Source organism: Dunckerocampus dactyliophorus, chromosome 15, assembly GCF_027744805.1.
Source record: "Dunckerocampus dactyliophorus isolate RoL2022-P2 chromosome 15, RoL_Ddac_1.1, whole genome shotgun sequence".
Lineage (NCBI taxonomy): Eukaryota > Metazoa > Chordata > Actinopteri > Syngnathiformes > Syngnathidae > Dunckerocampus > Dunckerocampus dactyliophorus.
This window is the reverse complement of record NC_072833.1, coordinates 5680095-5706021: the sequence shown is the minus strand read 5'-3', so window position 1 is coordinate 5706021 and position 25927 is coordinate 5680095. Positions and strand designations below refer to the sequence as shown.

The window sequence follows — 25927 nt, the reverse complement described above, 5'->3', positions numbered from 1 at the left end:
AAGTTCACACAAAGTTTGAGATGAGGGGCTGTTTTTTGGGGGGTTTGGTTTACTAAATGAAAAATATCAAAGTCCGCCCCCCCGCATCCTATAATTTTTTAGTATGCGGCCCTCGGTGGAAAAGGTTTGGGCGCCCCTGCTTTGAAGTTTAGTTTTTATCAGCAAGTCAATAATCTTTGCTGATTCCTGCAGGACAACCACTACCGCCCAGAAGGAGAAGACTTTTGCTACCCGTGTGAGTGCTTCTCCGTCGGTTCGGAGTCTCGAACCTGTGACCCCGTCACCGGGCAGTGCCCCTGCAAGGGCGGAGTCATCGGTCGCCAATGTAACCGTTGTGATAACCCCTTTGCCGAAGTCACCCCCGCTGGATGTGAAGGTATGTTATTTCATCCCAATTGGAATTATGCATAGATGGGAAACTTTTGGGGAGGAAATGGAAAACAGTTACTGTATTATTCCTCGGTTCACAAAGTGGACCCCGGCTTGAATCGGCCGTGTCAAAAAGAGACAAATGGTGTCGCTCACATCTGCTGGTGCTGCAGTTGATCTCACTTTCTGCCTTTGTCGCCACTCAGTGAAGCAGAAGAGGCAAGTTGGCCTATTTCACGAACTTGGCAGCGGGAGAGCACACAGACAATACAGTAGCACTGAATAGAAGACAGCAGAAGAATGTCAATGCGCTCAGCGTTTGACCTAATAGGAACGTGTTCAGACTTTGAATCGATCATAGAGCCATAGGTCATTTTGAGAAATTTTGTGGTCATGTCACATCCACAGTGGGACACCAAACAGCAGAGAATGAAAATAAAATCGTCCTCTTCATTCCACAGTGGTGTATGAAGGCTGTCCTAAAGCGTTTGATGCGGGCATTTGGTGGCCGAAGACCAAGTTTGGCCGTCCGGCTGCCATGAACTGTCCTAAAGGATCTATTGGTAAGCCAGATATAACATAAAGTGAGTAAACTGTATGGATGAAGTGTACCACCAATGTTTTGTCATCAGCCAATCAGGTTCTTTACTTTGCCTCCCTGGTGAGTGCTGAGGTGAAAACAAAACGTCTGGATGCACCACTGTCACTGTGGCAACCCCTTTGTTGTTGCAACAGACTCGTTTGGGGAATTGTCCCAAGTCCCTTAAACCTTCACCCTTGTATTGTTCTGTATACTTTGCATGCAGCTGCTGTTTATTATCATGTAGTAGTTTGCATTGTATAGAATGGGACTCACTGTAGTTGTTTTGTGTATAGGTACTGCCATTCGCCACTGTAGTGACGAGAAAGGCTGGTTGTCGCCTGAGCTTTTCAACTGCACCACCGCCTCCTTTGCTCAGCTGAATAAACTGGTGATGACTGCACAAAAAGTAGCATTTATTATGAATAATGTCCATCCCCAACTATATCATAAATGAAAGTGTCCCTTTCCAGAATGAAGAACTACGCCATAACAGCTCAAGGATGGACAATGAGCGATCCAAGAACATAGTGCGTTTGCTCCACGGTGCCACCAACAGCACCAAAAGTTACTACGGCAACGACGTGAGGACAGCCACCCAGCTGCTGAACCACGTGTTACATTTCGAGAGTCGCCGGGCGGGATTCGACCTCACCGCCGCAAAGGATGCAGAATTCAATGAGGTAACAGAGAAAATGACATCAGTCCATCTGGGAGTAATAAACGCTCTAACTCCTCATTGGTGTTGTTTTGTTTTTTTTAACTGTCTAGAATTTGGTTCGAGCTGGAAGCGCCATACTGGACCCAGACACTAAAGCACACTGGGAGCAAATCCAGAAAACGGAGGGCGGCACGGCTCACCTGCTTCGGAATTTTGAGGAATATGCAAACACTTTGGCACGGAACGTCAGGAAAACCTACCTGAAACCCTTCACCATTGTTACAGACAACATGAGTGAGTCAGTTAGCTAACAAGCACACTACAGCAGCAACAGAACCAGTGTTGTCATAGCGGTAAGGAGGAAACTACTCAGCCAACATTAATAGCGCTGATGAGTTCACTGTAAACAATACAGCAAGTGTGACACGCACGAGTTTCACACTAACAGTCGAGTAGCAACATTTTCAAGCGCATGCGGAGGTAGATAAAACTGCTCATGGTACTTAAAGACATCAGGTTTCCTACAGGTTAATCTTGTTTGACCCAGTGCTAATTAGAGAGTGGTTATTTGCGTTTGCAGACCACACACCCGACAACTTGATGCTTGTTGCTGACCACTCATTATACTGCCATCTGCCATCTACTGCCATCTTGGGAATTTAATAAAAAATTTAATAATTCAAAATTTAATAAAAACTACATCAGGAGGTTGCCTACAGCCAATCTTATTGCCAATGTTTTTTTTTTTTTCGGCTGATGAACACCCTATTTCAGTTTAATGGTTGTTTGAATAAATTGCTTACTCAAATTTTTTTTTGACTCACTCCCATTTTTTCTTTTTGCATTTTGAAGCTCTACTTAGAACCTCCTTAAGATCCAAAAGTGCAAAATTTGCAATTGCAATTTTTCAACTAGTCTTAAAATTTTGATCCGGAGTGTATGTCTGTATTTTGAATTGGTGTTAACATTTTCTCTCTCCTTGTCTCCGCCAGTATTATCTGTAGACTACCTTGATGTGTCGGATCCTCAGAAGACCACGTTCCCCCACTTCCCGGACATCCAAGAGGAATATCCTGAAGAGCTTGGGTCCTCAGTCCACTTCCCTAAATTCAACACGCAGCCTCGGCAGCACAGAGGTAAGAACACCACCCAGAACTCTCCCTTAGTCTGCTCCTCTTTCCTCTGTTCTTCACCTTTGTACTCTTTGTCTGACCCAGTGGAGACCACTCCAGCTGCTGCAGCTCAGACGGCCACCCCAGAGGTGGAGAACCATACAGCATCTGACAGGAGCCGCCGCCACCTTGAGCCAGTTACTCATCTGCCAGTCGCCGTGGTGATCGTATATAAATCTCTAGGGACGCTGCTTCCGGAGAGATATGACCCAGACCGCAGAAGTCTGAGGTAGCTTTTTTGCAAGACATGTCTTTTTTTCTATAAAGAGATATGATTCCCACATGTGTCTTCCTGTTGCTAGAGTCCCCAACCGTCCGGTGATTAACTCAGCCATAGTGAGCGCCACAGTGCACAGCGAGGGTCCACCTCTTCCTGCGGTTCTGGACCCACCCATCACATTGGAGTACTCACTGTTGGAAACAGAGGAGAGGACAAAACCTGTTTGTGTCTTCTGGAATCACTCCATTGCGTGAGTTGGACATGAAAACCACTCAGGCGTATGTCATGGTCTGCTTTTTGCATCGCTGTATATGTGGGTTTGTTTAGGATCGGAGGGACTGGCGGGTGGTCGTCAAAAGGATGCGAAGTGCTCAACAGGAACAGCAGCCACATTAGCTGTCAGTGTAACCACATGACCAGCTTTGCCGTGCTCATGGACATGTCCAAACGAGAGGTAATGCCTAGTACATTTTTAACCTTAACATCTCATTATCTGCACTTCCACTGACCTCTCTTCTTCCTTCCTAACAGCACGGTGATGTTCTGCCGCTGAAGATCGTCACCTACACCACAGTGTCGGTCTCCCTGTTCCTGCTGCTGCTCACCTTGGTGCTGTTGTGTCTCCTGCGGCACCTCAGCTCCAACCTGCACGTCATCCACAGGAACCTGGTGGCGGCACTGTTCTTCTCCGAGCTCGTCTTCCTGTTAGGCATCAATCAGACTGAAAACCCGGTTAGTTATTTTTTATGTATTTATTTGATTTTATACAAGAACAGTTTTTGCTACACCTCTTGATTTATGACTAGTCACAACCAAGTTAGTTAGTTTACTTATATATATGTTTTTTGAATTAAAATGTTTTTTTGTTTTGTTTTTTGTTTTACATTTTATTTAGTTTTGTACAGAAGTCATTTTTACTACAGCTCTTGTTTCCGCTCATCACTAGTGTTAGTATAGGATCTAAAAAACATAATTTGGAGTAATGCTTCAGAACATTTACAGTATGTGTGCACAGTCTTTCTGTGGGATCATAAGATGTGGAAAGCCTTTGATGTCACACACTCACACACACTTGCACAACACACACCCATGTTTGGAGACATGCTGTGACTGGTACCTGTCTCGAAACACAGGCCTTATAGCGGGAGGCCCTGAGGCCAGTTTTCTAATTTCATTTGATAAATCTCTCCCATGTGTCGTTTCTTTTGAAAAGGTGGGACACTTAGCATGTCTTTTGGAGGCATTAGAGCAGGATTTAAATGTGCTTCAGTACACCATATTGGATGTAATACATCAATATATTCACCTCATAATGGGTCATTGTGCTACCCAGCACTTGGGAGTCCTTTTGTACAAAATAGTTATGTTGCCCCCTATTGGTTTGGAGTGTTCTAAAACAGAAGTTGAGCATGTGTTTGCATGTGTGGACCATATGCAGGATGATATATAAAGCTGTCAAGTGGTTTCTCCTGCTCTCTGACCTACAGACTGTTCTTTTACAAAGTGCATTCCTCGTTGAAAGTCTTATAATGACTCTTTTCTCCTTTGCAGTTTGTATGCACAATAATAGCCATCCTCCTGCATTACTTCTACATGTGCACCTTTGCTTGGATGTTTGTGGAGGGCTTGCACATCTATCGCATGCTGACGGAGCTGCGCAACATCAACCACGGTCACATGAGGTTCTACTACGCCATGGGCTGGGGAATCCCGGCTATAATCACTGGTAAAAAATAAATTACGCTCACAATCAGCAGCTGCACTTTAACTGGCTTCAGGTCTTACTTATGCACTTCTGTTTGCTTGTTTCTTTAGGCTTGGCTGTTGGCCTTGACCCTCAGGGTTATGGGAACCCCGATTTCTGTTGGCTGTCCGTCCACGACAACCTCATTTGGAGCTTCGCAGGACCCATATTTGTAGTTGTCCTGGTATGTTTTACTGCAGACTACAAAACATCAGCTGTAGTGATGATGATATCTTATTCGCTGTAAATAGTATGTACAGTATTACTGCTCTAATTATAGCAGTAATTATACCTCAATTGGAAGCAGGCAATAAGCGGAGAGAGGCAGAACGTAATTTAAAAAAGCTAATGATTCGCAGTGCATGAAAATGTGTAAAGCAAAAGGTGGCTTTCTTTGACTACTATGGTTATCTATCAACAAATACATTGCACAATACAGCAGCAACAGAACCAATGTTGTAATAGCGGTAAGAAGCAAACTGCTCTGCCATCTTTAATCCCACCGATGCATTCATTGTAAACAAAAGTACAGCACACATGAGTTTCACAGTGCAGGGAATGCATGCAGCGCTAGATGCTGTCCAATTATGATACTTCAAATGCAGCTACTGTCCATCCTGTGGAGTTATTAAAAACTACATGCGGATGTTGCCCACAGCCACAGCCGTTAAGCAATGTTTTTAGACCTGGCGCTAATGAGGCTATTTGTTTTTGTTGACCACACACCATGAAGCATCAATTGGAGCATTCGCTGTACTTACCCACTTATCCATTTTTCCACAGGTCAACATTGTGATCTTCATCCTGGCGGCAAAGGCTTCCTGCGGTCGCAGGCAGAAAGCGGTTGAGAAGTCAGGCGCTATGTAAGTCTCAATGATAACGATACACATCTACAGACAGAAACATGTATATTATTAGGAATCCTTATTCATGTGGTGTACTTCCTCAGCCTGGCTCTTCGGGTGGCCTTCCTCCTACTGCTGCTCATCAGCGCCACCTGGCTGCTGGGACTGATGGCAGTCAACAGTGACGTGCTCACCTTCCACTACCTGTTTGCCGGCTTCAGCTGTCTGCAGGTAATTTGGCATTTATACAGCCCCGCCCTCAGTTCACTGTAAACACATGCCCCTTGCTTCTTTCCCAGGGTGTCTTCATCTTCTTCTTCCACATCGTCTTCAACAAAGACGTGAGGAAACATCTCAAGTACGTCTTCACAGGAAAGAAGAACCTACCAGAGGAGACGGCTGCCACACGGGCCTCTTTGCTCACGGTAAGGGACCCACACTCAGTAGCCTATGTGTGCTTATAACGCCTGTTTTTTAAGCTGACGACCATTATTGCAGCGCTCTCTCAACTGTAACAACATGGAGGACAGCCACCTGTACCGCTCAGCCATCGGCGAGTCCACCATCTCCCTGGAGAGCACGCTCAGGTCAGCAAAGAGCCGCAGCAGTTACCTGGCTTATACACTCAGGTACAGCACGCTCACTGACAGCATGGCTGCTTTTGCTATTGTCTGTGCATGTGCATTATCTTAACACACACACACACACACACACACACACTTTGTTCTTGGCTCTTTCCTTCCTTTAAATGCATTGAAGGCTTCTCTACTATTTCAGAATTGTGCAATAATTCTGCTTGCATGGCTTTTGCGAGCGCATGGCACATATAAGACATATGACATCAATGCTTCCAACTTTCCAGCATTTTGAAGTTGGAAGAATTTAAAGAGTCCTGACCTAACCCCATTATTTTCCCCTCCTCATAGTTTATTGGTAAAAAGCTCAAAGCGTTTAAGTGAGTCAAGGCTCATGCTCAGCAGGTTCATACATACCCTGTGTTATTTTACAGAAGCGTTCAACAGTTAAAGGATTAGGGCCTTATCCATAAATCTGTCATTTGAGTAATATGAGCTGACCGTGGGGGTCAATGAGTGGTGGTGGGGATGTGGCGTGCTGCCTGGAACCAGAGGCAAGATTGGGAAGGGAATTTATGACTGACACACGCATGAATATTTGTCTCTATCGCTGATGCCGTCTCTCTTAGATAAGCTTTTGGGTCAGAGACCTCCAGCCTTGGAATGAACAGCTTCAGGTCAAGAGGAATGAACGCAAGAAATGACATAACAGTGGTGTCCTATTTCAAAGGCAATCATTAAAAATAGATGTTTGCTGTGGAAATTGACAGAAATGCAAAGAAATGTGCTGAAACGGCAAATATTTTAACAAATTAAGGCTCGTTAATGCATCTCCTGTATTAAGTCAACCGCCTTGTCTCTTATAAGTGTGTGGTCTGCAAAAAGCAAATAACCAGTCCAATCCAAGCCAATCCACTTTATTTATATAGCACATTTTATAAACACTGTTTCCAAAGTGCTGCACAGACTAGCAAAACCACAAATAATATATAAATAAAGGAATGTAGATGTAAATGTAAATAAGTAAAAATTACTACAGTAAAAACTAAAAGATCAAATAAAATCAAAGAAATGTACAACAGTAAAATATTTTTTTTTTAAAAGTAGAAAAAATCCAAGAAGTAGTTAAAAAATAAATAAGTGAATTCAATTTAAAAACTAAAATAAATAAAACCATTAAAACAAAAAAATAATAAAAGACACAGAGGACCACACGACTCACGTGCAGAGTCTTTAGGGGTTAAAGAATGTTAACCTGTAGGAAATCTCCTAATATAGTTTTAATAACCCCACAAAAAAAGCCTTTCAAGTATCATGAGCAGTAGGGATGTCCCAATCCACATTTTTTGGTTTCCGATCCGATCCAATTTTTTTTATAGCCTTGCCGATCTGATCCGATCCGGTACCGATCCTTTTCTTTTTTCTAATAAGCTGCTCGTTACAAACATGAAATTTGTGGAATTGAATATGGTTATGAGAATAGCTCTTCAAAGCATTAAAGATAATGCAACCAAAGTATTGCTGAGTGTTACACAGCATGACCAACAATATTGTTTGGTTTTCGTAACAAATCTCTGTGAGTCATGTCCCTAATCCAGTAAAAGATCAAATTCGAAAAAATGGATGTGCAAAATACTTTTAGGGTAGGACTAATCATATGACATGGTCATAGATCAGTTTGGTGTGTGATTTAGAATATACAGGTACAGTATAACTTTTTTTTAGCTCTCTTCAGCGCAGTAGTAATTTATTGATGGTCCCTAGTATAAACAACCAGCAGTTAGAGCAGCACTTCCTGTGCGAACAGTGGCAGAGCCAGATATTTTTCATTGGGGTGGCCAAGGTGAGACCATTACTCACATAGGGGTGGCAATAAGTTGATACCTGAAATGTCTAGATGGCCAGTGGGGAGAATGTGGAGAATGACCAAAGGTGGCCACGGCCACCACGTAGCTCCACTACTGCGTGTGAGCTCCCCCGCACCATGACGCAGCAGTCCGGGCACAGTGAGGGGAAACTACCGCTGTAGCTACGGAGCCGAAAATCCAACATCCAATGTGAAACGAACTTCACCACGGTACATCGCGGACATGTCTGCATGGTGCTGTTGCGTTTTCTTCTCCTTGCGGGTGGCGGGAGTCAAGTGGCAAACAGCTTTGAGGCACATTACCGCACCAACCATGTTGGAGTGTGGCCCACAGTTACGAACATGACACGGCAACCGGATCGACCCGATCCCAAGACGGAAGATGATATTATCCGATCTTGAAAATACATCGGATTGTCATCCCTAGTGAGCAGCTTTATCTACCTCTGCATGCGCTTTAAAATGTTGCTACTTAGCTGTTTGCGTGAAATTCACGCATGTTACGCTTGCCATACTGTTGTTTACAATGAACTGAGGTATTAATGCTGGTTGAGCAGTTTGTGTCGTACCACAATTACAACATTGGTTCTGTTGCTGTTGTGTTGTGCAATACAGTATACATGTTAATAAGTGACCAAGCTATGTTTTCCTTGACACTTTCTCATATCATTATTTAAGTTAAATAATGAGCCTCTCCTCAAGTAAAGCCCCGCCCTGTTTGCGGTTTTGGTCAGTAAGTGCCTTGGCTGTAATGGCATTTATGGCAATTGCTTTTCTGCAACTAAAAAATCAATGTCCTATCCAGCACCACTCATTCCTCTTCTTTTCTTCTCCCGCCTTTCTTCCTGTGAACAGGGAAGAGTCAGGCCAGAAGCCCAGTGTCTCATCAGGAACAGTGAAAGGACACACTGATCTTGACGGGCCCCTCTTCCACAGAAGTGCCTCCAAGGGAGATGGTGAGTTCCTTCCTTTTTTTGTGAGCTTAACTGCAGCAGTTCATCTCACTGTGCATCCTTCCTCGTCGTCCTTGTGTCAGACTCTGACTCAGACAGTGAACTGTCGCTGGACGAGAACAGCTCCTCCTACGCCTCGTCTCACTCCTCGGACAGCGAGGACGACGACATTGACGTGAAGCCCAAATGGAATAACGAGAGGCAGCCTGTTCACAGCACACCTAAAGGTAACGATGTACCGCAATGCTTACATTGCAGCATATGATAGACAATGTTGGGAGCAGCGTGTTACACGTTCCGTTGACACAGTCAGCACACATTGCTCCACTTTCTGTGACTTTGGTTTCTGTTTCTGCTCTTTTCAGTGACATTCAATGCATCATTAACCAAAATGCCTTATTATAGCAGCACCACTGATTGGTTGTGATGTCAATCAGTGTGTATGTGTGTGTGCATGCAAATTAAAGGCCTAATTTCTTTTTTTATGTTATTTGGCAAAAATTCATCTTCAGGAACTAGACCATGGCAAGGTACATCATATTTTGAGCAATTTGACTCTACAATGCTTTAAAAAAAAGCATATTGTTTATGTTTAATTTTCTGAAAATGTACAAATGTTCAGTGAAAATTTGGCCTATTAATATTAAGGTGAACATGTTGGCCACACAGTCAGGAGATCTGGAAGATCTGGTTTCGAATCTCCTTTGGACATTTCTGTGTGGAGATGGCATGTTCTCCTTGTGCGCGGGTGGGTTATCGTAATTTAGTCAAACCTCGGTTTTCGTAGGCCCCAGTTTTCATCCGATTCAGTTTTTGGTGAAAACCTTTGCCTCGGTTTTCGCACACTGTCTTCGTTTTTGTACAATATCGCACATAACAAACTAGTTCGTTTGTCCTGTGCTGCGAAAGCGAGTGCCCAAACAAAGCACCCTAAGCGTTGTTGTTGATGTATTTTTGATTGAGCGTGACTGCTAAATAATCCACCACGGGGCCAAAGAAAGTTGCGAGTGCCAGCAATTTGATAAAGATGATGAAAAGTCCGCAGCAACAATAAGTTCCTTCCATTAGTCATACATAATTATTTTGTATTGTTTTTTTTGCATGTAAAACTACAAAGATTTTCTTTAAAATGTACTTTGGTTAATATTTGTGGGTGTCTGGAAGAAATTAATTGGATTTACATTTTTCTGACCTTTTGAAATGACTTAACGAAAACTTAGATACCACTCTATAACAACGCCAATCAAAGCAATCTATAGGTCACAATTACATCATGGCGTGTCATAGTATTCCCCAGATACCATGCAGAAACGCCCCCTGGAGGATGGGAGCAAAATAGCGGTTAATCACAATGCAATTTACAGTAATAGAACTATTAATAAGTGCTCTAATCTACCAGTTGCTGCTTGCCTGTCCATTAGTGTGAATGCTACTAACTCAATGATCAATTTCCTTTCAGTGGCCTCGGTGTCCAATCACATGAAGCCGTACTGGCCAACGGATGCCACGACAGCCAGCGATAGCGAGGACCCTAGTGGTATGGAGAGGCTGAGGGTGGAGACGAAGGTAAATGTGGAGCTGCACGCTGAAAATAAGCTCAACCACAATGGAGAAAGAGACAAGGAGGCACCTCAGGATGGAGTCAAGCTGACAGCTAGTCATGCAAAGGATACAACTACAACTACAACTATAACAACACCAGCTGGTCAAACCAACAGCAACCACCAACCAGAGCAGAGAAAAGGTGAGGGAAAATAAGTCATTGTTAGCCAGGATGCAAAAATAAAATGACATTTCTGTTCATCTCAGGTATCTTGAAGAACAAGATCAGCTACCCGCCCCCGCTGACCGATAAGAACATGAAGAACCGTCTACGGGAGAAGCTAAGCGACTACAACTCCCCCACCATCACTTCCCCTCCGCCCAACAACAACATGGCCGCCCCCCAGCCTCCCACTTCCGTCAACATCATGGCGCCTTCGTCCCGGCGACCCTCGTTGGCCTCCAATGAGGGAGGAGGTCGTCCACCAGGCAACCACGACAACGGCTCCCTCATCAAACCGCCCGTCGCGCCGAGGCCGCAGATTCCCATTGAAGCATTGCAGGCGGGGATGTACCGCGACACGAACGGCGGGGTGGCCATGCACTTGAAGTCGGGGACGGTCAACGGCGGCAATGGATCTGACTCCGAGTGAGTAACGTCTTTCGAATCGCTTGAATTACCTTATTGACCCAAATATAAGACGACCCCTCTTTTTCAAGACCCTTCTTTGTGCGGGTTTCTTTGTCGCTGCTGCATTTCTCCAGGTTGCTCGTGTGTGTGAGTGAAAGCTCCGACTTGTGTGGGGAAAATTAACTTAGCGCCACCTGTTGATTTGCATGTGTAAATCTCTAGACCCCGAATATAAAACGACGTCTTTTTCAGACTTTTTTGGGAGGAAAAAATACCGTATTATATTTGCGTCGATACGGTAATTGACATCAGTCGACAGTGTTCTACTCCGATCCTGCAGGTGGCAGTAATGCATATCACAAAGACAACTCCAAACAACTGAAGTAGATGATTACAATGATGAAAAAAGACATTTTTAATCCCCGACCTGTAAATTTATTTAATGGTTTCTTCTATTAATAACAAACCTTAAATGAGAGAAGATAATTGATTTAGAATTGATAAATTGGCAACTGAATGCCACCATACTGTACTTACCCAAATATAAGACGACTCCTGATTTAGACCCCGGTTTAAAATGCATTTATTTACTTTATTACATACAATTATACAATTTCATTATAATTTATTTTATTACAACATGAATCTTTTTTGTGTCGTGGCTACATCCACCCAGGTCACTGGTGGGTGATGGTATGTGTGTGTGAGTGACAGGAAGAAAAGCTCTGATTTGCTTTGAGAGAAGTAATGAAGCTCAATCTTAGTGTCTCAGGATGAGAATATAAGACAGCCCATATCACTGTTTTTTGGTCAAAAATACCGTTATATATGCGGGTCAATATGGTGATTACACAGCGATTTTAACGCAGGGGTGTCCAAACTATGGCCTGGGGGGCATTTGCGGCCCACAGCTTGTTTTTTATTGGCTTGTGGCACATACTAGAAATAAAATTAATTAAAAAACAGCAACAATTTGGAAAAAAGTTGATAAAAAGTGTAATAATATGTGTTAATGATACACTTTGTCACTTGTAACACAAAGTTTTGCCTTTAAATTCATTTTTTTTTTTTTAACTGGCCCTAAGTGGAAAAGGTTTGGACACCCCTGTTTTAATGTATCACCACATGTATTAACCTAATATGTAAAATACTGTACACTAAATAGCAGGGTTGTCACGAGGCACTCATTTCACGGGACGAGACGATACACGAGATTGGGTCTACAAGGACGAGACGAGATTTTAACATTACTGAATGAAAAAATCTAAAAAACGTACGTGTATTGCAATGTACAAATGTAATTTCGACTACGTTACCTTGCGTTGCTCCTCACGAGCCTACACTCATCTGCACTTGGTGTGTATGCTACCAACCCCACCTTCACCCCCCGAAATAGAGACTGTATGACTGAGAAGAGGGCTCACTCCGTTCATGCCATTGTTCTATGGAACAAACGTGCCATGGTGCTGAAACCAATGCACAGAGTCAACCCTCTTCCTGCCTGTTTGGAGGCGTGAAACGAGGAAAAGAGACGCATGCACATGGCAATACATTGAGGCCGGCAAAATTAAAAATTACCATGTTGATTTTCATTTATTGCGTGATTAATTAATTAATTAATTATCCTCCCAGTCCTAGTGCCCACGAGACAGTTTTTTCTTTTTAGTTTTAATATTGTGAGATCTTGCGACACTCTTAACTAAATAGTCAAATCAAAGGCAAGAAAAGACAAACATTTTGATATGTTTGCATATTTCGTAATGTTGGACTCTCCAGCCTTTGCAAAATGCTGAGCTAACACTCTGCTAACTCAAATAAAAGTGCATGATGACTTCCTGCACCGCTTGCCTTCAGTTTCACCTTGCATGTTCTTGTCTCCCCTCCATGCTTGACCCCCTTCTTCCTTGCCGCCATGCTTCCTGCACCCCCAACCCCAACCCGCCTGTGTCCCCATAAACAGTGGCAGTAACGAGACTTCGATCTGACCTGTTAGGGACATTCAGACCAGCCCGCCGTTGTGAGCGGACAGGACGGGAGGAGCGCCACAGTCGTCTCCACACCTCTCTTGGAGAGCAGTATTAAACAGCAGACAGAAGGACTGCCTTGGAAAAAGAAGGATAAAGGGAACAAACTGGTATGAAACCTGTGCCATAAAAGGAAATATAAGGGGGGGTGCAGAAACTCAACACATGAAGACTTCCCCATGGAATATATTGCAAAATGACTTCACCTCTGAGGTGCACTCTGCATTGTGACTTCCCATGTTGGTGATCAAAGGGAGGAAACACTTTGGGACCCAGATGCATCACGACGCATCAACATGTTGGTACATTGAAGTCCAGTCGGATTTCAAGGACTAGAAGGCACAAACACACACAAGTGCGCCTTTTGTTTTTCTTTAGTTGAACTGTTTTGATCAAACTTGAACAATCAGGAGAGCACACGTGCCTTCGTCTAGGACTGGGGCCTTCCAAACACACACATGCATTTTAAATGGAGCGAGAAAGCACTAATGGAAGGACGGAGAGGCATTTTAGCACTAGAAACCTGTGAAGCCTTCTTTACCACTTACCAAAGTCATGAAGCTTTTGCCGAGTCACATACTTAAAACTACACACACCGAATTTGGGAACCACCCAGAGTTTACCATCTTGCAGCTACTTTCAGGTAACTTCATGTTTACCGCTCACAAGGTGCCTTTTTGGACCGTACATCCTTTCTACTGTGTTCTGCCTGTGTAATCAATGTTGTTAATACATGCTTTTTTTAAAATGATCAGACACTGGAAATGTTTTGTAACATAATGTATATTTATTTTTTATGGACTTTTAAAACACTGGAGTAAAATCATTTTGATTTTGGCTGTAAAATTAAAGATGACATTGAATTTTTAAGTCTTTTTGTGATGTTTTTTTTTTTTACATTCAAAGCTGCAGGCCAAAGAATATTAGTGATAAGACTAAAGCTATGCACAGTGCCGAGATGTTTACCCTACAAGGTAATGTAGCAGTGTCCGCTAAAACCACCCTACATTATTTACATTTTTTACACAGCTCAGTCCACTTACAAGGCCTTGGCACTTAGCTCTGGCATTCCGAGGTAAGCCGTAAGGTATTGACAGCATGCATTATGGAGCCTCTCACTTTAATGAGAGGAATTTGTCTCCCAAGTTTATGTAGCAGATTGGGCAGAGATGCATTGAGTTCGAGGAGGTCACCACTGTTCAAAATGGATGCATAAAAATCCGAATTAGTGTCGGAAAGGTGTGGCGCATCCTGCGTGTATTGTCTGCTGCCAGGTACGTTATTGTGAAGGGGGGCAGTGAAAGGTTAGAAGGCAGAGTCAAGTTGCAAACCTATTGGGGAGGTTTGTTGTTATGGCAACCCTCAAGTACTGAGGGAGAAACAGGAAGTAGCATTGCATATATGTACATTATTTAATATTTTATTTTATTTTGAAAGCTGATGTATCTATCAAAGTCATCTCTGCGCAAAATTAAGTCGTAAGAACGACTGTTAGTATTCTAAATTAAAGTGCGAAACAAGGTGAGGAGAACTGATGCAAGACTGACACCTGGTGGTAGACACTGGTAACTCATTAATGGATGGCAGCGGCATCAGGTGCTGCCATCTAGCGGCCAAAAAATGTAGAGGGTCTATACAGTATACTGTAGTGACATACGTAACATAAAATTATATAAATGCATAGATTTTATTATGTAAGTCTTTAGAGGTATTTTAATGATATTTCACAAAAATGCCCATCAATATTTCTGAAATGCACAGCAGCCTTATGATTGATAGTTGCACGAGACACAAATGGTTGTGCAAGCTTCGAGAAAATGCTGCTTTGGGATTAGGTTTGTCTGTTACAGGGTTTCCCAAAGAGTGCCGAGGGAGGATTTGGCAAGTCTTAACATACTTAGAGAAGCCATCTGCATAGGATGACAGTCAAGTGTTCTTGTGAGTGGATGTGTGTTAGCATGACTCAGGGGAATCCTGTCTAAAAGCATCACTGGCCTCTTTTTGTTATGTATTCTCTAGTGCAGGGTTGTGTCCGAACTGCGGCCATTTTATAGCTTTTTTTAAAAAATTATTATTATTGGCCCTCGATGCATTCTAAAACTACAATTAAACAAGAAAACGAACAAAAAAAACAGCAAAAATAAAAAACAGCATTAATTTTAGGAGCATAAAAACAAACCCTTTGGAGAATAAAGTCATAATATTAAGAGACAAAATAGCATAAAGATGAAATTTTAAATACTTTATTTTTTAATGGTGTTACTATTATGAGCAACAAACAAAACAAAGAAGAAATTGCAATTTTAGGAAATTTAGGTTTACCCAATTTAGGTTATCATACAATAAATAATAAATAATAAAGTCAAAACTTTATGAGAATAAACACATATAATTAAGAGGAAAAAATGAGAAGCTCGGAGATTTGAATAAAGTATTCGTCCTACTTGTCTTTTATTTCAGCCGGATGTTGGGATCCTTCCCTCTGAATGGGTTGAACTTGAGCTTCGCTTTTGTCCACTTGTAATTGCTATGACTTAAATCTGCATATTAATTTGATACCAAATTGAAAGGGAAAGTTGAACAAACACGATAAAGCAGTATCCAAAGTACAAAAATACAAACAAGCAGCGATAAAGCCTCATTTTCAGGGGAATCTTCACTCTCTCCTAGCACGCACATACATTGACAGGTTATCACAGTGCAAGGATTGGAACATCAATATAAATTAAACCTTCAAGATTAAACACTCTTAATACACAACACAATCATCAAATTTACTTAGGTATTCATATAACTCACAGAGAGCAATGAAGAACTTCATGCCATGTCTCCTTCCTTCTTTCTGTTATGACGGTGGGCTCTGCGCTATGAGGCGTTCATGTAAGCTCGTCATTGTGAGAGTTAGGCGCTAATTGTTTTTCGTTTTTATTCACGTACCCCCAATGACATAAGCAATTTTTTGCAAACAAGCATTAAAGTGAAATAAACTGTTCATAAGCTGATCAAACGTTTAAGACCACAGCAAAAATGTGGATTCAATGCCATTTTCTGTCAGGAATTCACACTGTCATGATCTCTAAATGGCGAAAAGCAAAAAAGCTTTCTCTCTTTGAACGTTTTCGGATTGTTGAGCTGCATAGACAAGGCCTCTCTCAAAACAGTGGAAGAAAACATTTATTCACTTGTCACTAGACACAGTTAGTTGTCCACTTCAAAGAACATTGTATATAAAGAAATTAATCAACACATTTTCTGACCAAAAAATGATTGTGGCATATCGTTCTTTGAAGCATCCACTTCCGTACGTGCAGACCCTTTTAGAGCTCCCCGTGACGTCACTTCCGCAGCCCTTCCCTGCTTTTGCGAAATCAACAAGAGGCTAGGCCAGCAAGTAGTATATGAAAGCCCTGGGCTAACGGTGCTGGTCGAGGCAGCTTTCTCTCCCGGGAGGAGGGACAAAATTATTTTCCCCCTACTTCTAGTGGCCCTCACGTCAACAGGAGATCATATTTGACGCAAAATAACGGGTGCCATCGTAATGGATTGACCGAAGGGGAGCAGCTTTTCACCGCAATTCTGGCGTTCGTTTGGACGTCCTGAGCAGCAGGTGTACTGACGGGCAAAGAAGGCTATCTCAGTGTTCATGAAACTTTGCTACGATTTACGCGCTGGGTAAGACCATTACGGTTTATTATCATTAATATTACACATTATTATGTTTATTCGTGCTGTAAAATGTGTACTTTTGGCGTTTAGTTTTATAAGGACATACAGTCCTGAATGTGGCAACCAATAAACCGCGGATTACTCCATTTTAAATGCGTGTATGTTTTTAATTAAGTCCAAATAGTAAACCAGAGTTCTTCAAGTTTGAGCAGTTAAAATAAACCTCTGCTTGTTGTATTGACAGTATACGTTTATTTTCAGCTAGCGGCCTTCGGTTCTGAATATTTGTAGTCCGCCTTAAGATGCCTTAATTCTCTGTAATATATTCACATTTACTGTTAAAAACGCCCATGTTCTTTATCAGAAGGGCATACACCGTTACACGTTGACGTCTATTGGTGTTATATCGTTGTCACAGCTTAATTTATATTTTTTAAATTCACATTTTAACAGCGTTTAATCTTCATAGGTTAGCTAAAACAAGTGCAGTTCAGGGTGGTGCGTTCAAGATTCTCGGATTTTTTTGGTTGCACGACACTAGCAACATTCCAAACAAGTCTACTCTCACTTGATATTGGAGGGAAAGTTGGGAATGCCCGTGGACTCATCCACGCCACCCACTTATGTTGTGTCACTATTCGTTTTTATCCACACTTTAACGTGTAAGTGTTTTTTCCCAATCGTCTGCCAGCAGTTAATATGCAAATAAAATTTAACAGTAAGAATTACTACTATTCAGGGATGTTCACAACATATTGATTGAATTTGTTACATAACTGCATGGCGCTATAATTGCTGCATAAAAGAAGCGAGCAGAGGGCACCAGCTAATTAAATCTCAGTGGATTGCTACTCAAACTTTTGACTGTTGTGTTCCCCCCCGGTTGAGTTAGTGGAGCGCCCTTGACAAATGTGCACAGATATGTAGTTATAAAGTGAAATACTTCTGTCTGGCTTTGAAGGATTGTTGCAACAATTACTGTTGTGCACATCAGAAGCCTTTTTCTGACTTAATTCTGCGGGAAGAGCTATTTAAAGGTCATGTTAATCCCTCTCTTTGTCAAAGAATTACCCACAGGACAGCCTTGCTATACTCATCCCAGATAATGAGAGGATGACCTTGTATACCTTTTTTTTTTTTTAATTCAAGAGTCACAGCTTAAAAAAAAAATCAAAAGATTCAAAACCTTATCATTCACCCAAATAGAGAAACCAAATGTGACATTTCAGTTGAACCAGTGGTTCCTGTCAGACTGCCGTTTTGATTTAGAAGGAAACACACTTCCTTTTTCATTGTCGGCTGTGCTCTTTTTACTGTAAGAAGTTGTACAGGCAACAATTTTTAAGCTTTAGGTAGTCATCCGCAATATTTCTATTTTTCCACGCGGATTCAGTTGCAAAAAGCAGCGGAAACATCACCATAGTGAAAGCTACAATTCAAAACTTCCAAACTTTTGAAAATGCAGGATCCTCTACAGCACGTGTCAAACTCGTGCCCTGGAGGGCCGAGACGCTGCAGGTTTTCTCTCCAACCAGTTTCTTCAGCAGGTGATTTAATTGATGAGCTCCTTCCCTCAAACTGAAGGTGTTGATCATTAAAATCACCTGCTTTAGTGACTGGCTGGAGAGAAAACCTGCAGTGTCTTGGCCGTTCATGGCACGAGTTGGACACCCCTGCTCTACAGCAAAGTTCCTATATGGCTGTCTTTTTCGACTGGCCCTCGGCCTATAAAAAACTTAAAATCATTAATCAGATGTTTAAATAGATATTACACCAATCTGCTTTGTCATCAATAACGCTAGGCTAATATGTTGATTTGTTAGCCAGCTGAGCATATATTGACCTTCATTGGATTGTTTTTAGCATCTTTAATGCACAAAGTTGTCAAAGTGGTCCCCCTTGTATCCTTCAATTTTTTTGGATGCGGTCCTCGGTGGAAAAAGTTTGGCCACCCCTGTTATACAGTGGTATGAAAAAGTATCTGAACCTTTTGGAATTTCTCACATTTCTGCATAAAGTCACCATCAAATGTGATCTGATCTTTGTCAAAATCACACAGATGAAAAAACTGTCTGCTTTGACTAAAACCACCCAAACATTTATAGGTTTAAATATTTTAATGAGGATAGCATGCAAACAATGACAGAAGGGGGAGGAATAAGTAACTGAACCATCACATTTAATATTTTGTGGGCCCCCCCTTTGGCAGCAATAACTTCAACCAGACGCTTCCTGTAGCTGCAGATCAGTCTGGCACATCAATCAGAACTAATCTTGGCCCATTCTTCTCTACAAAACTTTCCTGGGATGTCTGGCATGAATCGCTGTCTTGAGGTCATGCCACAGCATCTCAATGGGGTTCAAGTTTGGACTTTGACTTGGCCTCTCCAGAACGTGTATTTTGTTCTTTTTTAGACAGCACTGGCTTCCTCTGTGGAGTCCTCCGATGAACACCATTCTTGCCCATTGTTTTACATATAGTTGTGTGCACAGAGATATTGGACTGTGCCAGTGATTTCTGTAAGTCTTTAGCAGACACTCTAGGGTTCTTTTTTACCTCTCTGAGTATTCTGCGCTAAACTCTTGGCGTTATCTTTGGTGGACGGCCACTTTTTGAGAGAGAAGCAACAGTGCCAAACTTTCTCCATTTGTAGACAACTTCTCTGACTGTCAATTGATGAACATCCAGGCTTTTAGAGATGGTTTTGTATCCTTTCCCAGCTTTATACAAATCGACAATTCTTGATCGCAGGTCTTCAGACAGCTCTTTTGAGCGAGCCATGGTGAACATCAGACAATGCTTCTCATCAAGGCAATTCTTACCAGGTGTGTGTTTTATAGTGGGCAGGGCAGCTTTAAACCACTCATCAGTGATTGGGCACACACCTGACTTGAATTGTTTGGTAAAAATTGGTTTCAATTGCTCTTTAAGTCTCCTTAGGCAGAGGGTTCAGTTACTTATTCCTCCCCCTTCTGTCATTGTTTGCATGCTATCCTCATTAAAATATGAAAACCTTTAAATGTTTGGGTGGTTTTAGTTAAAGCAGACACTGTTTTTTCATCTGTGTGATTTTGACAAAGATCAGATCACATTTGATGGTGACTTTATGCAGAAATGTGAGAAATTCCAAAAGGTTCCGATACTTTTTCATACCACTGTAGTGTTGATATTTTATTTCTTTTACTAATGGTTCACAAGCAAAGGTGCATCACCAGGCTGGAGAATTCAGTACAATTTGTGGAGCTTTTACTCTCAAGACAACCTTGGTTTCAGTTGGGTCCATGGTCATCATTACCTCTGAATAGTATGCTAACAAAGTTGATACCACCCAAACGGCCATCGCTCGCCATGCCATTGTATCCTAACGATCGTCATTTGACACCACTAAAGAGCCAACCATTCCTGTCTGGACCTGCTTCCTCCTTTAGAGAATGACTAGACTGGATCTTGCACCAGGCTCTCAGACTAGAGCTGTCCTATCTGGTGTGACTGGTGTGTGTCCCACCTAGTCCTTGAGCATGAACTGTCGAAGCCTGCTCAAATGAGAAGTGAAACGTCTTTGAAGATAACTTCAACAATGCATTTACGATCGATTGAATGCCCTATGAATACAACAACCTGGATGAATGAGAATATTCACAGGCATGTCTGTTGTCTGTTGGCATACGTTGTGGTCGTCTACAGCCGTGCATTTCTAGTTTCTCAAACACATTCAAATGAAGCCAAAACAAAAGTCAGCTCTCTTTTATAAGCTTATAGATGGGCGCAATCCAAAACTTCTATTAAAAATGTACGGTTTTATACAGCAACATTTTTACATACCCGGAAACATACTTTTTTTGTACTTACTTTGGGAAACCCTTATACTGTAATGTAGGACAGGGTTACTTATAGTCTTGCCTTTTATAGCACATAATCCATGAGCTACTGTGATTGGCTGGTGTAGTGTCTGTGACCTGCATGGCCAAGAGTAGCCTCCAGCTACTACAGGTCATTAAACAGATGGACATGGGCTTACACACACAATTGCTACTATGTAAGAAGTGAACAGGTCGCACAGGGAAGCACTCTGCATGTTCTTTCTTTACATTTGTCTGCAGGTGCATCTCCGTTCACTCAAGTTTGTTTTTGAATGACTAGCTTCTGCATGTATTCTATTGTATTCACAGCAGCTGCATTCTGTAAGGGCATACATGTTTTAGGGATCAGATCAAATCAAGAGTAGTTCTATTAAAGTGACAGAAGAATGACTTTGGCAGCAGTTGCCATTTTGCTGTCTTCCTCCAGCCTCCTTTGGGGGTAAATGGAATCATTTCCACCTTTTTTATTCAGTGTAAATACATCAAAAGTTGCCAGACGGATTGAGTAGCATGAGTTGATTAAACATTCCTAACAATTATGTTAAAAAAGTCCTGCATTTTACCTGCATTTATGTGATCTTTGTTACCTGACAAACTTTTTGTTGTCTTGGTGATGTGCATAACTACCACCTGCTGGACTACAGTCATGCATGGTTATGTTTAATTTCAATGAATATGACCCGAATATAGGACGGTATTTATTCCCGAGAGAAAACTGTGTGGCGAAAGACAAGTCGTTTTATATTCTGCTTCAAGAGATTTAAACATGCAGGTGGTGCCAAATCACTTCAGAGCTTTTCTTCTTGTCACTATCGCACACCAGACTTGTCTTTGACTTTGTCTTTATGATACATTTTCCACAAGGGGGGTTGCTTATATGCAGTGTCTTCTTATATCCTTCCCCCCCTCCCTAATTAATGTCCTCAAACAGAGTGTTCGTCTTATATTTGGGTCAAAACGGTAGTTGTTGACTTAATCTTTACTCTATCTTGACACCAGGTATCAAGCATTATGTCTGCCCCTGCTATGGAAATGAAATCAAACAAGGCGTACTGAGTTGCCAGACGCGTTAAAAGGATGTGGTTGGGTTACTCGTGCATATCCTGTGTAGGGTGAACACCACAAAGTGCTTTCCTTTTCAGTAATGATCTTTGTTGCCCTTTTGCCCAACATGCAGGGTTGCCGTCCGCCATGTTAAGTTAAAGCCCAGGTGCGCGGTGTTGACCATGCTCAAGCGCCTGGACAAGATCCGCTTCCGAGGCCCGAGAACGAGAGACGACTTCCCCGAGCTGGGCGAGTCGCCGCCCGCCTCCGACAACGAATGTAGCGACGACATGCAGCTGAAGCCGCGAGCAGCTCCGCGAGACGGCGATGACCTCCTGCGAGACCCTGTAGGTGCCAGTAAAAAAAAGAAAGAAAAGCATCTCTTCCTGTCTTTTCAGTGTTGAAGTTGGTGTTTCGTGCACTCATGAATTATTCTGCTTGATTATGCAGCTTTGACCTCATACAGCTCTTGCGTCATTCGTAGACGGGAGCAAAACAGATGCAGATTCCGACCTTGTTTTAGGGTCCTTCGTGTTTCCTGTTAATACCTGCATAGCTGTGAGGTTATCATAATGCTGGAGTGTTGGGGTCGTCCTGATGCAGAGTAGACCTCAGTCTGCGTTGGAAAGGAACGGAAATTGTGCAACAAGAGAGGAAGATCAAATTTATTCCATTTGGGGATAAAAGTGTTGAGCATTGTTTTATATATAAATAATTTTTAAAAACTAGTGACTTTATCGTGCTTTCTGAATGAAGTAACTCTCTTTAAAGATTCAATCTATTGATTTTAGGTCATTCCTAGATAAATAAATCATTAAAATAAACAACATATATATTAAAACATTAAAGTTGTATAAATTTTTATATTTTTGTAATTAAAATTAAAAAAAAGTAATTACCTGCCTGTAGTTGTACTGTGTTTGCATCGTGTGTATTTAATTGCATGCAAATACTTACATATAAGAGATTCATCAACAAAATATAAATTATAAATTACATTTTGTATATAGTCATGCATATATTTCAATTATTTTTATATTTCTTATAGTATAGTATTTTCAGTGACCGCTTAAAAAAACTTAACAGCTTACATCATATTTATTTTGTATGTTTTAAGAAGAACTAATTAACATTTTTATTTTTATTAGATTTTTCTGTAGCTTCCTCTTGCCCATCGTACTGTGTGTATTATTTGTGTGCATTAACTTACGCCAAAAAGCCCAACTCATTTGATATATATTCATACATATTTACATTTTTATACGTCTTAATTTTATAATAAAAATAAACATCCTTTTTATCTATTTATTTTACTTTACAGTGCGAGTATGTACCACTGCATGCATACACTTACAAAATAAATAAAGATAAAATTAAACATAGATTTTATGTGTTTATATTTCATTTTTGTTATTGGTGTATGTATTTTTAATACTTTTATAATAATTAAATGAAACATCCTTTTTTCATTATTTATATTTAGCTATGGCCCTTTGAAGTTACACTGTGTGTGGAGGATGTGTATTAAACTGTGTGCATGCATGTGAGTGAAAATGGGGCGGAAAAATCATATATTTCATTTGTATTATTTAATATATGTATTTATTTTATAATTAAAATGAACATCCTTTCTGTTTTATATTTCTATGGCCCTATGAAGTAGTACTGCGTGTGTGCAGCATGTGCACTCAACTGCATGGATCCACTTGAGCTCTGCCCCGAGTCCCCGTTTGTATGACTGAAACGTTGAGCGGTGTTTGCCCACACGAGTATAGCAGCCCACCGGGAGAGCATCGCTCACGTCACCACGGCGATGACTCATACCCTAAACACCCGAAATAGGTAGCGTCGCACGCCCGCACACACACGACAGACATGTTTCCAAAAAAAGCACTCCGTGACATTCAGCGTCTTAAAGCGACATTATCTCAGTGACAATCTTCCCTGCATGGTGCTTTTCATTGGATCCACACAGACAGACTGCAGGGATGTACTGTGTCACATGACTTGGCTTATGTGAGGGGATGCATTCAGGCATGACTTCACTGGGCTCTCCCCCCTGATGCATTTCTTTCACACTGTTTTGTATCATCTGGAACCATTTTTTTTGTGATACAGCTCACCGTGAACTTCTTTTCCTGCAAAAGCTTAATCGCTAGTTAGGAAAATGTACTATAACTACAATTGGGGGCATGCTAATATGTACTTTAGCATGTGCAACTGATCATTACCACGTCTGAGTGGACAGAACACCCGTTATTGGATCTCATATGACCATAATGTATCCCACCGGCCATCTCACAGATTTTCGTGAGTCGTTGCTCCTACTTTATGTACTCTCCTCGAGAATATTTGCCGAAACTTGACCTTTATGTAACCCTCCCGCCGCAGAAGCAGCAGCCGATTGATTGAAAAGGCTGCAAGAGTGGGTGTGAAACGAATTACAATAGCTATTAATATCCCAAACCCCTACCAGCGGCACTGAACCTCATTAGCTGATGGGTTTGCATACATGGCATGCCATGACATGACATGTACACCCAGACCTCCAAATAGCACCATTCAAATTCTTACTTTTACACCCATAATAGTTGACAATCCATCCACTTTATGTAATGTAAATTAAGTGTACAGGCTCATTCACTCTGTGTATGGTTTAACTTATGAGGATAAATATAAAATTGTATTTTTCCCACTATTTTGTATAACTTAAAAAAAGTTAAATTAATTAATTTATTCAATTCTTTTTATCTTTTAAAAAAATGTTCAATACTTTTTTCTTTTTTTTTTTTTTAGCTGTTTATTCAGTAATAGACTCATCACTTTGTCTCTGTGTCCCACTAAGCTTAGGTTCTCTCCCAAAATGCATTGTCAGGTCACTGCCTGTCTCTCGCACAGTCTGTGCTGGTTGTTGGTGGGGAAAAGCCACTGCAGTGTGTGTGTGTGTGTGTGTGTGCGTGTGCGTGTGTGTGTCTGGCTCTTAAAGGACCCTAGTCGAGCAGAGCGTGAGCATCCTTTCTTTTACGCTTCCTCTAATTTTCTGTCCCACCGTTACTCCCTTCCTTCCCTCTGTGTCCCTCATTCCTCTCCTCATAACACCATCATCATCTCTCATCGTTGCTAGTTGTGTGTCTGTCTGGGTTGAAATCCCTTTGCAAGTGGCGCGAGTCATCACTGTAGTCAGGAGAGGGGTGGGGATTCTCCTCCTGTCCCGCTCCAGCTGGAACGAAACCAGGAAAGAGGAAACGTGGGTGTGAGTCATGCGTAGTGTGTGTGTGTTAAAGCATGTGAGGCATCCCTGCGAGAGCTTTTGTAATGTTAGGATGTTCACTGTGAAGTCAACCAAAGTGAATGATGCCGCATTATTTTTTTGGTACAATTTTAAAGCATTTTCCCCCTTCTCTGCACACAGGCTGGTTCAGGATCTCCAATCATGGCAGCGGCAATCCAAGACTTCCAGAGGTCGGAGTCAGACCGACTCAATGAGGTCAAAGGTCACTTGGAAATTGCCTTACTGGAGAAACACTTTCTACGTAAGTATAGCGGCGCACAGAGAAAACACTTAGTTGAGCCGTCTTTCCCGTCATACTTGCAACGCTCATTCAGTTGAAGTGTGATCAGGAATCTTATTTGTAGTGTTTTATCCCAAAACTACACTTAAAGTATTAGTAGGTAGGGGTGTCTCGAGACACTCAGTTCATGAGACGGGACGATACACGACACTGGGTCTACAAGAAGGAGACGAGATTTTAACATTACTTAAAAAAAAAAAGTACAGGGAAAAAATATATTACAATACAGTATATTGCAATCAACTAATTTAACTCTTTAATTCTACTACATTACACTCTTCTGCACTCTGTGTGTATGCTAGTGGCCCCGCCTCCACCCAGCGAGACAAAGAGACTGTATGACAGACCAAAGGGCCCACACCGTTCATGCCCTTGTTCTATGGAACAAACGCACCAAGGTGCTGAAACCAATCCTCAGAGTGAATCCTCCTCTGTTTGGAGGCGAAAGACGAAGAAAACAGACACATGGCAATACATTAAGGCCAGCAAAATTATCGAGTTCATTTTCATGTAGATTGATTTTATTATCGCCCCAGGCATAGTTCTCACGACAAATATTTTTTCTGAATGAGCAATCGTGCCGTGTTTTAATCTCGCCACA

General features: G+C 41.7%; 2 protein-coding genes across 13 annotated transcripts in view; both read left to right on the top strand.

The window, feature by feature from the left end:
• Nucleotides 1-14029, top strand: part of celsr1a (cadherin EGF LAG seven-pass G-type receptor 1a) — a 65138-nt gene extending 51109 nt beyond the window's left edge. For 4 of the 8 annotated variants that reach the window (XM_054800497.1, XM_054800502.1, XM_054800500.1 and 1 more), the window contains 21 exons: nucleotides 193-376; nucleotides 831-932; nucleotides 1246-1340; nucleotides 1423-1632; nucleotides 1721-1904; nucleotides 2603-2746; nucleotides 2828-3011; nucleotides 3085-3252; nucleotides 3330-3456; nucleotides 3534-3734; nucleotides 4554-4728; nucleotides 4818-4930; nucleotides 5530-5609; nucleotides 5696-5822; nucleotides 5891-6016; nucleotides 6090-6220; nucleotides 8889-8989; nucleotides 9070-9213; nucleotides 10446-10730; nucleotides 10796-11177; nucleotides 13153-14029. In XM_054800497.1, the coding sequence (XP_054656472.1) occupies nucleotides 193-376; nucleotides 831-932; nucleotides 1246-1340; nucleotides 1423-1632; nucleotides 1721-1904; nucleotides 2603-2746; nucleotides 2828-3011; nucleotides 3085-3252; nucleotides 3330-3456; nucleotides 3534-3734; nucleotides 4554-4728; nucleotides 4818-4930; nucleotides 5530-5609; nucleotides 5696-5822; nucleotides 5891-6016; nucleotides 6090-6220; nucleotides 8889-8989; nucleotides 9070-9213; nucleotides 10446-10730; nucleotides 10796-11177; nucleotides 13153-13180 (3291 nt within the window). In that variant the 3' untranslated portion in view covers nucleotides 13181-14029. Of the gene's footprint in view, nucleotides 1-192; nucleotides 377-830; nucleotides 933-1245; nucleotides 1341-1422; nucleotides 1633-1720; nucleotides 1905-2602; nucleotides 2747-2827; nucleotides 3012-3084; nucleotides 3253-3329; nucleotides 3457-3533; nucleotides 3735-4553; nucleotides 4729-4817; nucleotides 4931-5529; nucleotides 5610-5695; nucleotides 5823-5890; nucleotides 6017-6089; nucleotides 6221-8888; nucleotides 8990-9069; nucleotides 9214-10445; nucleotides 10731-10795; nucleotides 11178-13119 lie in introns of all 8 variants that reach the window. The other 4 variants (XM_054800503.1, XM_054800498.1, XM_054800504.1 and 1 more) reach the window with 2 other exon arrangements.
• Nucleotides 14030-16535: 2506 nt separating this feature from the next.
• The window catches only part of gramd4a (GRAM domain containing 4a), a 28096-nt gene continuing 18704 nt past the window's right edge, over nucleotides 16536-25927 (top strand). For all 5 annotated transcript variants that reach the window (XM_054753421.1, XM_054753419.1, XM_054753420.1 and 2 more), the window contains exons 1-3: nucleotides 16536-16855; nucleotides 21888-22101; nucleotides 25167-25287. In XM_054753421.1, coding sequence (XP_054609396.1) covers nucleotides 16827-16855; nucleotides 21888-22101; nucleotides 25167-25287 — 364 coding nt within the window. In that variant the 5' untranslated portion in view covers nucleotides 16536-16826. The remainder of the gene's footprint in view (nucleotides 16856-21887; nucleotides 22102-25166; nucleotides 25288-25927) is intronic.